This window comes from Falco peregrinus, chromosome 14, assembly GCF_023634155.1.
Source record: "Falco peregrinus isolate bFalPer1 chromosome 14, bFalPer1.pri, whole genome shotgun sequence".
Lineage (NCBI taxonomy): Eukaryota > Metazoa > Chordata > Aves > Falconiformes > Falconidae > Falco > Falco peregrinus.
This window is the reverse complement of record NC_073734.1, coordinates 2,586,683-2,600,382: the sequence shown is the minus strand read 5'-3', so window position 1 is coordinate 2,600,382 and position 13,700 is coordinate 2,586,683. Positions and strand designations below refer to the sequence as shown.

The 13,700-nt window shown below is 41.9% G+C and overlaps 1 protein-coding gene across 2 annotated transcripts in view; it reads left to right on the top strand.

Moving 5' to 3' along the window:
• Positions 1-13,700, top strand: part of AP1G1 (adaptor related protein complex 1 subunit gamma 1) — a 51,705-nt gene that overhangs the window by 33,275 nt on the left and 4,730 nt on the right. For both annotated transcript variants that reach the window (XM_055819172.1, XM_055819173.1), the window contains exons 12-22: positions 3,176-3,316; positions 3,999-4,053; positions 5,548-5,670; positions 5,983-6,072; positions 6,567-6,694; positions 7,324-7,428; positions 9,566-9,707; positions 10,169-10,295; positions 10,742-10,837; positions 11,082-11,242; positions 12,032-12,130. In XM_055819172.1, coding sequence (XP_055675147.1) covers positions 3,176-3,316; positions 3,999-4,053; positions 5,548-5,670; positions 5,983-6,072; positions 6,567-6,694; positions 7,324-7,428; positions 9,566-9,707; positions 10,169-10,295; positions 10,742-10,837; positions 11,082-11,242; positions 12,032-12,130 — 1,267 coding nt within the window. The remainder of the gene's footprint in view (positions 1-3,175; positions 3,317-3,998; positions 4,054-5,547; positions 5,671-5,982; positions 6,073-6,566; positions 6,695-7,323; positions 7,429-9,565; positions 9,708-10,168; positions 10,296-10,741; positions 10,838-11,081; positions 11,243-12,031; positions 12,131-13,700) is intronic.

Below are 13,700 nucleotides of genomic sequence, written 5' to 3'. Positions count from 1 at the left end.
GAAAAGTTAAACACAGAAAACTTTAAACCAAGTTAGGGTTAGGTGTAAGGAGTTGGGAACTAATTGAAGGGATGAAAACAATTCTAATAATGGTGTAGGTCTCCAACCAGCAATAGAATCTAGATTATAAAAGGTAACAATGTATATATTTCCATCCTAATTCTGAACACCTCTGTGTTTTCTAGGTCCCTGGGTATTAGTTGGGTAAAAAGCAAAATAGCACATCTACAGTTCACCATTCTGTAGAAATCCTCATTACAGTACTTACTAAGGAGATGTTGAGAAGCAGTGCTGTCTAGATGTTTCCAGATTCTTGAGAACAAATAGCTTGTGCCCAATACCATTGGATTGGGCAGTGTGCCTGGTCTAAGTTGTTGATGTTTCATGAACATTGGGAAAATACTAAGTGATTTTTAAAAAAAAAAAAAGTGTCCACATGGTAGTGGTAGGTTGGCAAGCTTGACTCTGGAGCAAGACAGAATCAATGGGACTGCTCATGGGATTTGTTGCCAGTAAATATATGAACAAATGACAATGTAACTCATGCATAAGACCTCGTTTAGCCATTCATATAAGTCTCGATTTATGGGACAATTGATTGCGCTACCTTTGCACAGTTAGGATACCGCAGCCATTAAATGTAGTATCACTGGGCAGGCATCACCTTCAATACTTGATTTAGCTGAAGGCTAAACAGTCAGTCCTTGGGCTTGCATAGTTCCTTTTACAGATTTTAATCTTCCTGGCAGGCTTGCCTGAGTTGGGTTAACAGGGCTGATTTAAATGCTAGGTCTTGCTGGAGTTCGGGTATTAGTAGAAGCCTTTTAGTAATGTTTGGATGTAAGCTTGTGCCTGACAGGAGGCGGATCCCCTAGTTACTGATTTTAGCATTAACTCTTCTATTGTGATAGCTTGGCCTGCTGTGTTATAAGGGAGTCATGTTGTTCTCGGATTTTTGGGGTGGAGCTTTGACATACTCTTTGGCTGTGTGAGGGCCCACAGTATCAGTGAAGAGTGGCCAAGTTACATGCTAGGGGAGGTTGTATTCTTTGTTAAAGGAGCGGTACCTCCTTTAAGTTGCTCTTAATTCATTTCATGCGGGTTGGGTCAAGTGTCCTTGGAGGAGAGTTAAGGACAAACTTTGATTCATTTCACAGACAACAAACTATCGCCCAGTTTTTCACCTCTACTGACAAGTCATCCCACTCTTGTGCAACAGAGACAGGTTTGCTAAGGGATAGCTGCTTGTGAGTAGCTTGCTTGGATTTCATGGGGGGCAAGCTTAAGGTCGTTTTGCTTGATTGTTTTCACTAAACCTTGATGCAAGAGGTACAAGGGCGTATCTTTGCTCTTTGTTGCTTGGAGCTTTTCATTGCTATTTCATCTTTCCCTTGCGGTACAGGACTGTATTGCGCCAGTGGGTCTTTTCTATCGCCAATACGAAGTTGGAGGAATGTTTTAGTTTAATGAAGTGGATTTTTAACTAACCTTCGGTTTTGTGATTGGGCTAGAGTTGGGCTTTCAAGATGATCTGGTGTGTGGCAGACATCTTTCAGGTGTAAGCTGGATGCTTTGTTGTTGTAGCTACATCTTAGTGTGCTAAGTACACCTTCTGGTATACTTACCTTGTTATAACTTACCCCATCTTCAGCTGATAAGGGTACTAGTTATCATGGTTTGTAGCTTGTGAGAAGGGTGGTGGGTGTATGTATGTGCCCCTGAGCCAGCTTAAAGTGGGCACTATTGTTTTGCTTTATTGCTAAATCTGCCTTCTAGGGGCGATTTCATGCCCTCTTCCATGACTTTTCTAGCCTAGAAAACGTAGCTCATTCTTCCGTTTCATGGGCTATACCTTGACCTGTCATATTAGCGAGATTAGGCTATTGTGCTCACTGTGGGACCCTCAGTCGGGGTGAACTGGCAGTGGTGGTATGTAGGCTGCTTTGGCAAGGAATGGCTGGGTACATTGAGGGCTGTTGATTACAGAACAGGTTCCTCCAGGTGCCTCAACATTTAATTTTAATGAAAATTACTGGAGTTAAACACACATTGAAGTCTGATCTAGCTGAAGAAAACACGTACTGTAAAATAGACTTTGGGCCTTTTGACATAATTTCAGATGTAATGTGTTGGACAACAAGCAGCACAAAATCACTGTACATGTGAAGTAGTTCAGCAACTATCCATGTGATTTCAAAAGGTAACTGACATGGAGGAAGTTTTTGGTGTGCTATGAAGATCTTTCTCATCTTTCTCATCTTCTAGTAGACCGTCTCAGTGACAAGCAGCAAATAAAGTTCCTGATAGTATGAAAAGGACACAGCTCGGAGGTTTGGATTCTGGATTACACAAAATGCTCCATTTTAAAGAGTAGTCAGGGTTGTTTAGTGAGGCTGTTTTAATACATTTTAACATAACTAATTGCCAACGTTGCACAGAAGTCAATCACATTTGAAGATGGTAGTCCTTGTTGAAAAAATGTTGAAAGAATGGGAGATCTGTGCTAGTCAACTACAGAAGCTTCGAGTAGAAGGGCTAAGGACTAGCCTCTTGACCTCTCAATGTGTACAGCAAGGAGTAGCAAAGAGCCGGTAGAGTCAGCTTGTGTGGGTGAATGGGTTCTGAAAAGAGCACCAGGGTAGTTTGGGGTTCTAGAAATCTTATGTAGTGTATTTGACAGGATACAATAAAGTTTATCAGTTAATATTTTAAATCTCTACTGTATTAGAATCTCTAATACTTGGAGATTGAAACAGGTCTCTTCTGGATCCCTGAAGCTGCAAAAAGTGTGTTGTATGTAGCATGAATTACTTGCTGCAATTGTGTGTCAGAAATGACCAGCACGCGGCTGCAAATATTTGGACAGTCAGACATTAATGCTGATGGACTCTGGCTGCTGAAAGATATTTCTAGCCTTTAGAACATCTGGATAGGTGTTTCTAGAGCACCCTGCACCCCCACTCCCCCTTAGTTCTTTTGGTGGGGGGTATTTATTGTCCACCCATGAACAGAAAAATACTGCTACATATAATGTGGAAGATCGTTATCACAGGATTCATAAATATTGCTCTCTTCTTAATTAAAAGATAAGTGCATTTGAGTAGCTGGACTTGGTTGGGGTTTTTTGACTTCACTAGATGAAAACACTTTATTGGTTTTCTGTCTCTTGCCCTAGGCGTGCAATGGAACTGAGTTTTGCTCTTGTTAATGGGAACAATGTCCGTGGAATGATGAAGGAGTTGCTGTATTTCCTAGATTCATGTGAACCAGAGTTCAAGGCAGACTGTGCATCTGGAATATTTCTTGCAGCTGAAAAGTATGGGGTCAATTTACTTGCTACTAATTGTTTGTACATCCTTGGAATTGTGAGCATTTTTTGTGTTGTTCTTCCACGCCTCACCCCCCCCCCTAGAGAGAATATGTTGATCATCGCTTCTCCATTTGTTGATACTTCCTGTGGTTTATCAGCTTTTAACACACTCTGAGGAACAGGACGCACTAGTGTCGCATGTGGATAGTCTTTATATTGCCAAACCAGTCTAATATATTTATATCTGCTGCGCTTTGGAACAGCTATTGTGCTGACATGTTGGCCCCATCTCCCCTCCATGCACACAGTCTCTCTGGTTAGTTGCCCAGGTGAGATGATCTCATTACTGTTGAGCCATTGTAATCAGCAGCCTGACTCTGAAGTATTGTATATGCAAGGGATGGCTGTGCTGTATTATACAGACTTGTGTATTCATTCAGCTTTCTAATGTTGGCACTAATACAAAAAAGTCAAAGAATTTGAAGCATCTGGTGTTCTGTTCTGTGGGTGTGGTTGGTTTTTTTGGGGGTGGGGGCTGTGTGTGTTGGTGTCAGTCTCATCCCCATGTGTGTCCCCCCAGCAGTAGGCCAGAAAATAACTGAATGGGGATGTTATGATGATGATGAATTTCTTGCTGGTGTTGAAGGCTAGCAGTTACCTCGCTAACTTGTTTTCTTAATTTTGTCAGATACGCTCCTTCCAAACGCTGGCACATAGACACAATTATGAGAGTCTTAACAACGGTAAGTGAAATTGCCTCTCCTGTGTCTGACTACATAAAAAAATTTTTATATCTGTAGGAAGTTACTCATCATCAAGTTGGAGATGGCTATAAAGGCTGGCAGATAACAAATGCTGCAGTATACAGAGAAAATGTATTTATATGGTAGTGACCCAAGGCAGACAGTCAGAAATATGTAAACTCTGTAAATATGACTGAGTTTTTTTAGAAATGTGTGTTTCTGAAATCATACAAGAATACAGCATGTAGCAGAGTGCTTTCTACTGCCATAATCACATTAGCTTCTAAGTTAGGACAGCTCTTTGCTGTCTGTGATTCTAATATATAGTGCTTTCAGGGGGGAGTGAATACAGCCTGAAGTGACTTGCAAAGAGAAAGGGGGTGAAAAAAATTCTTGGAATTATTCCAAGTTGGGTTTATCAAAGCTTTTTAATGAAACAGTGTCAAACCTTTCTAGTTCCTCTTCCTTGGGTTTAATTACTACTCTTTACCTACATGACTGACTTTATAAACATCACAGCTGAGATGGAACTGGAGTATTTTGGCAAACAAGAGGGAAGTGATCTTGATAACTTGGGTAGGCAGTGTGTTCCCTGAGGCAAAGGGGTGGGAAGAGATTTATTTTATCAGTATGAGTGTTCAAATTTGAGAAGTTCATCAAGAAGTGAGTCTGGCTTGTGTGCTGTTTTCCTACCCTGAAACAAAGAAAAGTAGATTATTCTGAACGGAGAACTGATTTCCATTAGAAGGTTAGCTGTGAGAACTGCTCTCAGGTGACTTCAATGAAGGAACTTCCTTCAATAAAGTTAACTTGCTTCTTTTGGCTGCTAGATTCTCACTTAGTTGACCTAATTGGGCTCACTTAATTTCTTTTTGCATGCTCTGCTCTCAGTGCCAGAGTGCCTAAACAGGACAGTTATGAACAGTATACATTTTCCCTTCAGTGCCAAAGCTGTTGTGATTGTGTATTGCCCCACATACTTTCTTGGCCTTAAAGAGGGATTTTTCCCTCTGAGCTCCCTGTTCCTATGCTTTAACCAAAGAGTGATATGCAGACAAGTTCCTGGGTCCTGTGCTTGTTTGGCATAGAGGCTGGCTTTGAGCAAATGTTTGAATGAGCTGCATTCTGCCCCCAGGGTGACTTTGACTTAAAGCCTTCCATCTAACAGAAGTTTTCTGGGTTGCTTTTTGTTCCTGCTGTAGCATGGGATTCTTGTGTCCATGCTCTTATGCTCCTGACAATTTTGGCATATTGATAATACGGATTTCTCTGAGTATGGTTGAGTTCATTAGGAAAATGTACTGTCCTGTACTACTTCTCATCTGAGCCTGCTCAAAATCAACCGTAAAGTGCTTGGGGTTGGAGAGGTTGATTTTTTTGATATTTTTTTTTGTTATTTCCATGCACATTGGGTGGCTTTGTAAAGGATATCAGCAGATGCTGGGTGTTACTGAGAAGCTGGATAGTGAGACCTAACAACAGTTGTTCTTGCAGGCAGGAAGTTATGTTCGTGATGATGCTGTTCCCAATCTGATTCAGCTAATAACTAATAGTGTGGAGATGCATGCCTACACTGTTCAGAGACTCTACAAAGCCATCCTTGGTGATTACTCCCAGGTAATACCAAATGTGACCAGCTTCAGTTTCCTTGTTGTACTGCAATTAGCATGTTTAGTAAGTGTCTCAAGGTAAGCCAACGTCACACTGTCTAGCTCCAAGGAACAGATTGCAGAGGAGGCGTGTCTTCTGTAAGTTCATGTTCTTTTTATTTTCTCTAATTCTCTTATGGGATTCTTGATCGAATCAAATATTCCTGTTTCTTTTGCTGTGAAGAACTACTTTGACTGGAAGGAGGGCTAAGCTTGGTCTGGGAAATGGTGATGGTTAAATTCTGTATTTATTTGAGACGTCTGATTTTTCTTCTAACAGCAGCCCCTGGTGCAAGTGGCCTCTTGGTGCATAGGAGAGTATGGAGATCTTCTGGTGTCTGGTCAGTGTGAAGAAGAGGAACCAATACAGGTATGGCTTGGGAAAAATGAACAACTGTGTACCTGGCTGAGGCTGGAGCTGCTTGATGCTGGCTATGTGAGAGGAACACTTGCAACAGTTACTTAGCATTGATGTCCATGGTGGTGATGGACCCTGGACAGAAGCCTCCTTCCCATTGGGCTGCATGAACTTTTGCTGTGCAGAACACAACTACCATTGGCAGAGTGGTGTGGTTTCACTGCTGACCTAGCTTGCAGGGTATCTGCTAAGGTCTTAGCTGTGTATTTTGGTGATAAACCTGCCCTTCAGTGTGTGGAACAGGAACTGTATTTTAAAACTAATACTTTAAGATCTCCACCTAGATGCACATGTCTCATACACTCTGAACACAATGCTACAGGCTCACAAAGTTGTGGAGGAGGTACAGCGTGGCCATTAAGCAAGAGACAGGTTTTTACAGTATGCTCTGGAAGGCTTGCTGCAGAGCTTCTCTCTGTCTCACCCTAATGCTTCTGTACTTTCAGGCAACAGAGGATGAAGTTCTTGATATTTTAGAGAGCGTCCTGATATCTAATATGTCTGCATCTGTTACACGAGGCTACGCTCTTACTGCCATCATGAAGCTTTCCACAAGGTTCACCTGCACTGTCAAGTGAGTTCTCATTGTTGTACTGCACAGGGCTTTGTTGCAAATATGCTGGCATCATTTGTATTCCTTGGACGTGTTCTGCTCCCATGGTTTACAAGAGTAATTTGTTTGTTTTCTTTTGTTATTTGTTGTCTTTTACAGTCTTCCTTTGCTTGCAGGGTGGAAGACTTCCACTGATTTGTACAATTTTCTCTGTGGATGTCCTCTACTGTGTAGGCATTTCATCCACGTTGCTTTTGTTTGGAAACTCCTTTATGGGGAAGAAGTATAAGTCTTTACTTCAATAAGCTGTTCTTTCCAGTTCCTTTTTTTGCTGATGGAGAGGAAAATGGCCTTGTTTGCTACCAATGGCTTCTCAGTGTGGGTGGCTGAGCTTTCTTATGATGTGCTTTGTGGTGGTATATTAATCACCTGCTGCTGCTGTTGTGAAGGGACAGTTCAAAAATGGATGTTGCATATATACTCCAGGAAAACAGCCAGTGACTATTGTTTTAAATAAGTTAAACAGGACACTTGATGAGCAGAGGCCAGATAGTGTCTTCTGGATGACACATGCTAATCCCTTGCTTATTGCTGCTAATTTCATACTGTGGTTTTTTTGTTTGCTTCTGTTTCCCTCTGCCCACACACAGTCGCATTAAGAAGGTAGTTTCCATTTACGGCAGCAGCATCGATGTGGAGCTACAGCAGAGGGCAGTGGAATATAATGCACTTTTCAAGAAATATGATCACATGAGGTAAGTGCTGATGAGTTTTGGTGTTTGAAGAGGATCATTATCATCTACTTTCATCTCCTGTGTACCACACTTTGTGCTTTGAGAACTTTGTCTGGTGATAGAATCTGTAATCCTACAGAGGAACTACAATCCCTCCCTGATCTATAGGGTTAGTGTTTTAAAACTTAACATATCCTGAGAGATTGTTCTGTGGTCAGACTCTCAGCCAAAACATTTGCCCTGCTTTGAGCTTGAACTTGACCAGCTTGTAGGTGTTGAATCTTAAATTTGCTAGCTGAGTAAGCACAGGTAGCTTTTAGCATGACATTACCGTAGTCATTCGGTTCAAATTGATTTTAAAATGTCTATGAAATAAGCATGCGGGGATCCATTGACCTGTCCTTCTAAGCTGTGCTCTGAACTTGAGGTAATTACTCCAACTGTTAATACTTTTAAATTTTTAGAACATCTTTTCAATTTACTCTGTCTTCTTGTAGTATCTGTTTAAAATCTCAAATTCTTCATGAAAAGACATTCTGTTTCACTCTACCGCTCGGCATCCATGTTTTACAATTCATGAGCATGTTAACCTCCTTACACCTTATCATTGAGAGGTCCCCATTCATCGTTGCTTTGCTCAAGTGATTGTTTGAGAAAGTTAAAACCCTGTTTTGTGGAAATAACTAAATCTGTAATTCTTTGCGGAATAGTCCTTAATCTGCCACATGCAATAGTTAATTGCTGGTATGTAGGAGCACCGTAGATTGTTCTGCTCAGTGAGGATTCTAAGATTGGAGGACATCTTCTGGGGATTAACGTCATCCACCCTTGAAAACTTTCCTTAAGATTCCATTGGATGAAGGCACATCCATTTTAGAGTCTAGATAAGAGGACAGAGAAAGTGGGTGCCACTGAACTAAATACTGACTGTTTCTAGGGGCCTCCAAAGCTTCTTTCAAAGGCTCTTCACAATCATTTTTTTCCAACAGTACCATCCTATTCGCTATGTGTAGGACACAACTTCCTTAGGATTTCCTCTTTTTCTCTCCTCCCATGGGATCCATGCAGCAACTCAAGTTGTTCTTGGAAAAGTCATTTTAATGAGCTAGGGTGCATGAGCTGCCTAGGGCTTTGCATGAAGCCTTATGAATGAGTCGAGAAAAACCTAGCATGAGAGGCTTTGGATCTGAGTTGACCATTGTAGATGGTGGTGTCTGGCAGTCAGTTGGCTTTTGATCAGATTGGCAGTGTGTGCTATTCATAGTTTTGGTAGCGTTGCCCTTCAGAAAAATATATGTGAACTTCATTTGGTTTTATGAGAGAGCATCTGTATTCCATGGCCACCCCCCACCCCACCCCCCAGTATATCCTGCTGTTCATTACAGTGTAAAGGTCAATATTTAATAGTTTCTGCTCCTTAAGACTTTGTTCATGGTCAAAAACGTGGCCCATTGCTGGATTTATTGGCACTAGAACACTTTCGCAGCCCAGAAGACATGTAGACAGTGTGGCTTACCCCTGTTACGTGCAGCACTTTGTGGCTTGATATGCAAGGCTAATGTCCTTTCTTGTATTACAGACTAGTTCCCCCCATACAGGTTTTTTGGTTTGATGTCAGTATTCTAGATCCCATGCCTCTTCAGTCTCTGCATCATTTCAGGAAGGTACTCTCAGGGGCTCAACTTCATTTGGTTAAATGAAAGCATGGTGATTTGCTTTTTCAACATCATCACCTGTTCTAAGGGGTTAACTGTTCTTTAAAGAGAAGTCAAATGAGCTGACTCTGACTCAGCTGCATGTGGAACAGAGCAGTCAAGTGTCCCATGCCTGCAGTTAATCCACCATTGCTAAATTACTTAATCTTTGTCTTGGGTTTGTTATCCTAGCCCCATGGTGGAAACTGTGTCAAGTACTAGGGGAAAACAGGAGGCGGGAAGGCTTGCTTGGCTTTCAGATTTCAGGTGATGTATTTACACTGGCACAGAATGCTAGGGATTACTTCGGACTGCCTGAAGCTGTCATGCAGTCGTACAGTTTTCCTGCATTGGAACTAAAAGGAAAAGGCAGGTTGCCCTGTGTATATCATCTCCTGAATGTCTGTGTATTTGGACTGGGATCCAGGAAGATGGCACAGTGTGACTATGTCAGCTTCTTTCAGGCCAGCCCTGCTTGAGAGAATGCCAGTAATGGAGAAAGTCACCACCAACGGCCCTACTGAGATTGTACAGACCAACGGAGAGACAGAGCCAGCAGTACTGGAAACCAAACCTCCACCTTCTGGATTGCAGCCTGCTAGCCAGGTAATGGAAACTGATCTAGGGTAAGCTTCCTCTGCCTGTCAGGCCACACTACCAGCCACTGTCAACAGTAAAATGAGAACATCTCCCTCCCCCTCTCTGCCTCTTTGCTGGTTCTGGCCTGGTGATGATTGCATCATCTCTCTACTCTAGTGGCTCTAGTGTCAAGAACAGGAGTGCGGAAGAGGTCACTGTGGGGAGTGCAAGAGCAGGGTGGGGTAAAGACCTATATCCCCCAACCTGTCTCAGTGTGCATGAACTCTATCCTTCGCTGCCTTTATGGTCTCAAGAGCATGGAAACTAGATTTCACGTGTGGCATGGGACCATAGCCAAATTAAGAACCTTTCTGACTGGCCTGCAGCTCTGTTGATCTTCAGTCTGAGAGCAAGTAAAATCCATTACATTTGCAAGGGAGAGTAACAGGAAGTTGAATATGTACCTATTCCATCCACTCTCTCATTAGGCAAATGATTTATTGGACTTGTTGGGGGGAAGTGATATAACACCTGTAATCCCCACTGCACCTACAAGCAAGCCAGCCTCTGCTGGTGGAGAGCTCCTTGACCTCCTGGGAGACCTCAACCTAACAGGTGAGCAGGCTGCATCTCTTAAAAATCTGCGTTCTCAGTCCTGGGGCGGCATGAGGGCTGGCTAGTTCTTGACTTTCTATCATCCTAGACTTCACACTTCCCAAGATCCATGTTAGCATACAGGTGGGAGTCAGGAAATAGTCACAGGTTGACTCTGCATGATTAGCTGGTGAGACTTGAGTATTTTCATGCTTCACCCTGGGAATGCTGTGGGCCTTTCCAGAGAGGATTGGGAGATGTGCGGAATTCATTCCGTTTGAATGCCTGCTAGCTCAAGAGGAGCCAATCCATGTTAATGAAAGCCAAGAAGGGGAGGATGACAACACAGATGATTTGTAGAGCTTCATCTAAAGAAATATGATGCACAGCAGTTGATCTTCAGAGAAGGAGTTATTTACTCTTTATTTCCTGACAGCTAAGTAATAATACTTCACCATTTCTTGTAGGTTCTCCAGTATCTGCCCCTGTGCCGCAGATAGCACAGCCTCCGTTCCTGCTTGATGGACTTTCATCACAGCCTCTCTTCAATGATATTGCTGCAGGTTAGGGATGTGTAAATTCTTTAGCCTGAAGTGCCACAGCACCCAACCAAAACAGGAAACAAGGGATAGTCAAAAAAAAAAAGGGGGGGGGAGGGGGAATTTGGAAGTGTGGCACAGACACTGGAGGAGAAAGAGGGAGTGTGTTTAATCTTACGAGTTCATCTGGGGTCAAGTAAATGCGTTCTATGGTGTTGAGAATTAATCTCCAGATTCCATAAGTCTGCTGCTTTTTTGTTTTCTACAGGAATCCCCTCCATTACTGCGTACAACAAGAATGGGCTGAAGATTGACTTCACCTTTGAGAGGTCAAACACCAACCCTAGTGTCACTGTAATCACGATACAGGCCTCCAACAGCACAGAGCTGGATATGACAGATTTTGTTTTCCAAGCTGCAGTACCAAAGGTAGAGCCACTTAGGGCAACTAAGTGATAGGTTGAGGGCCAGCTGCAAATAATTCCTGAATGGTGCTTTCATGTAGACAGAAACTTGCAAGGTAAACGCTAATCTTTCCCTTTATTCTTAGTTTCCAAGAAATATACTATGCTCTTTGCCACTATGAATAAGTGAAAAAATCTTTTAAGCTATTAGTTGCTTATAAAAGTGTAAATGAGTCCCTACATGGTGATTAGTGATCATCTTCCTTTAAACACTGAATTGTCTCCCCTTGCACTTAGCTGCAGCACAAAACAGGGGAGACGGATATTGCCTAGTTTATAATGGAGCGCAGACCATTCAAGTAGGATGCGATTGGAATGTTCTTCAAGTTTGGGAAGATAAATTAACTTAAGGGAATTTCACTTCTAGGAATTAGTAATGCTCTAACTTTAATTCAGATTGGTTTCATGCCTGCCATAGGAAGAAATCAGGGAAAGAACAGGCCTCCCAAAGTTACAGGTATGCTGAGCAGACTTAACTGTTCCTCTGCATGTGACACTTGAAACAGTACATCTTGGTGCTGATCTTGGTACACTACAGTAAGCCCCCACCCACTAGTTTTTGGGCTATCTGGATTTTACTTATGTGGAAGGCAGGTGGGCCAGTGAATATTTTGTTCTTTACAGATAGGGAGTTGAACTGATTGTTCAGAGCCAGAAACTGAACTCTTAAGTTTTCCTTGCTTTCTGTCAGTGCAAACAAATCACTTTGTTCTCACTTAAGCATCAAATTGTTTTCTCTTTGCTCTTTGTTCAGACATTCCAGCTGCAGCTCCTGTCTCCCAGCAGCAGTGTCATCCCTGCATTTAACTCGGGGACCATCACACAGGTCATTAAAGTCCTGAATCCACAAAAGGTGAGTGATTCCAAGATTAGCTATTAAAGATGCTGTCTTGGAGTCATGCATTTAGTGGCAGTCAGTTAAGGATGCATCTCTGATGAGAGATAAGGAGTGATGGTAGTGAACAATGTGTTTTTAATGACAGTTGTTTTGGTTAGGGTTAGGAAAAGTTACAAAAAAAGCCAGGAGGTTGTGGGCTCAGATTTGGCCTTCTATTTGGTTATGCTGCTGAAACAGATTCACAGCTTTGCTATCTTCTTGAATTCATGGATGTCTCTTGCATTGGAATGGTTGTTAAACAAGTTTTTAGATGACCTTTTTAGGGGAGCTCAGCCTCATGACTGTATGTTGTAAATGTGATGTCTTGAAAGGCAAGTGTCTTGCCATATAAATATATTCCATATTTGTTCTTGCTATTTCAATGCAGCGGCATTACTTGAAATATTTGTTACACAAAAAATAGCTTGATCCATAATCTTAACAAAATTGTCTTAAGTGGTGTCATTTGTTTTTAATGTGGTGAGTGTAGTTTTAAATGGTTGATGGAAAGAATCTTTTAGGTATGATTTAACCATAATTTCATTTGTTTTACAGCCTTCAGAGGCAGGCTTAAAGACTGTGATACAGCAGACTTGAGGAGAGGGTGGGGTGTGGCCTTAAGAGGCTTTGCAGGTATTTAGATGGCATCAGAAAGAAAAATAAAATTGAGATAAGGGTGTCCCAGAGAGGAAGAAATACATTAAGATGTTAAAAATCTTGGAGAACTTGAAACACCTTAAGGTTTTCATAGGTTAACACTTATGTACTGCTGTAGTTAAGTGTTGCTGCTAGACTGATGTACAAATTGGAAAAATTCTCAAATCTCAGCCCAAGATTTCACTGAAATAGCTATCTTCTAGTGCATAGGTTTTGTGGTGTCCATGCATCATCCCTTAGTTCCGTGCAGTGTGCTCCCCTCTGCCTGTATTAAGGTACAAGACTAGTTACTGTTTGTCTTGTATACATCTGATACGAATTTCTCTGTGGTGCCATGGAGCACCTTTCAAAGATCACCTTGAAAGCTATTTTCTGAACTTGAGAGAGCTTAGGAGTTTTCCTTTAAGGTGCCAGAAGTTGCAGTATATCCACCTCAGATGGGATCCACAAAGTAGAATACACCTAGATAGTAGGATGCTTTCTTGTTGGAACACCAGAATGCCTATGAACACTTCAGAATACAGAGGTGCAAAATAGTATTTTACTACCCTTTTCTAATTCTTCTACCTCAGGCATTTGTGCATCTCTTACTGTCAATTAGATTGCTACTGCCTGAAAGTACAGCTTTGCAAGAACCCTGTCACGAGCTAGTGTAGTTACCTGGAATACTCAGGGAGGCAACCTCACAACAGCCTTGCTACCTAGGAGGTAGCTGTTTGTCTTGTCAGTGTTGTAAAAAAAAAAAAAAAGTCTTTTCACCTGGACATGGACTGTCATTGTGCTGGATTGAAATGGATGGCCAGTTTCCCAAAACAATGCCAAATATAACAAAACCTGACACTGATTATCGTGATATATTGGTGATAAAGTATAACTTCTTTATCTTGAG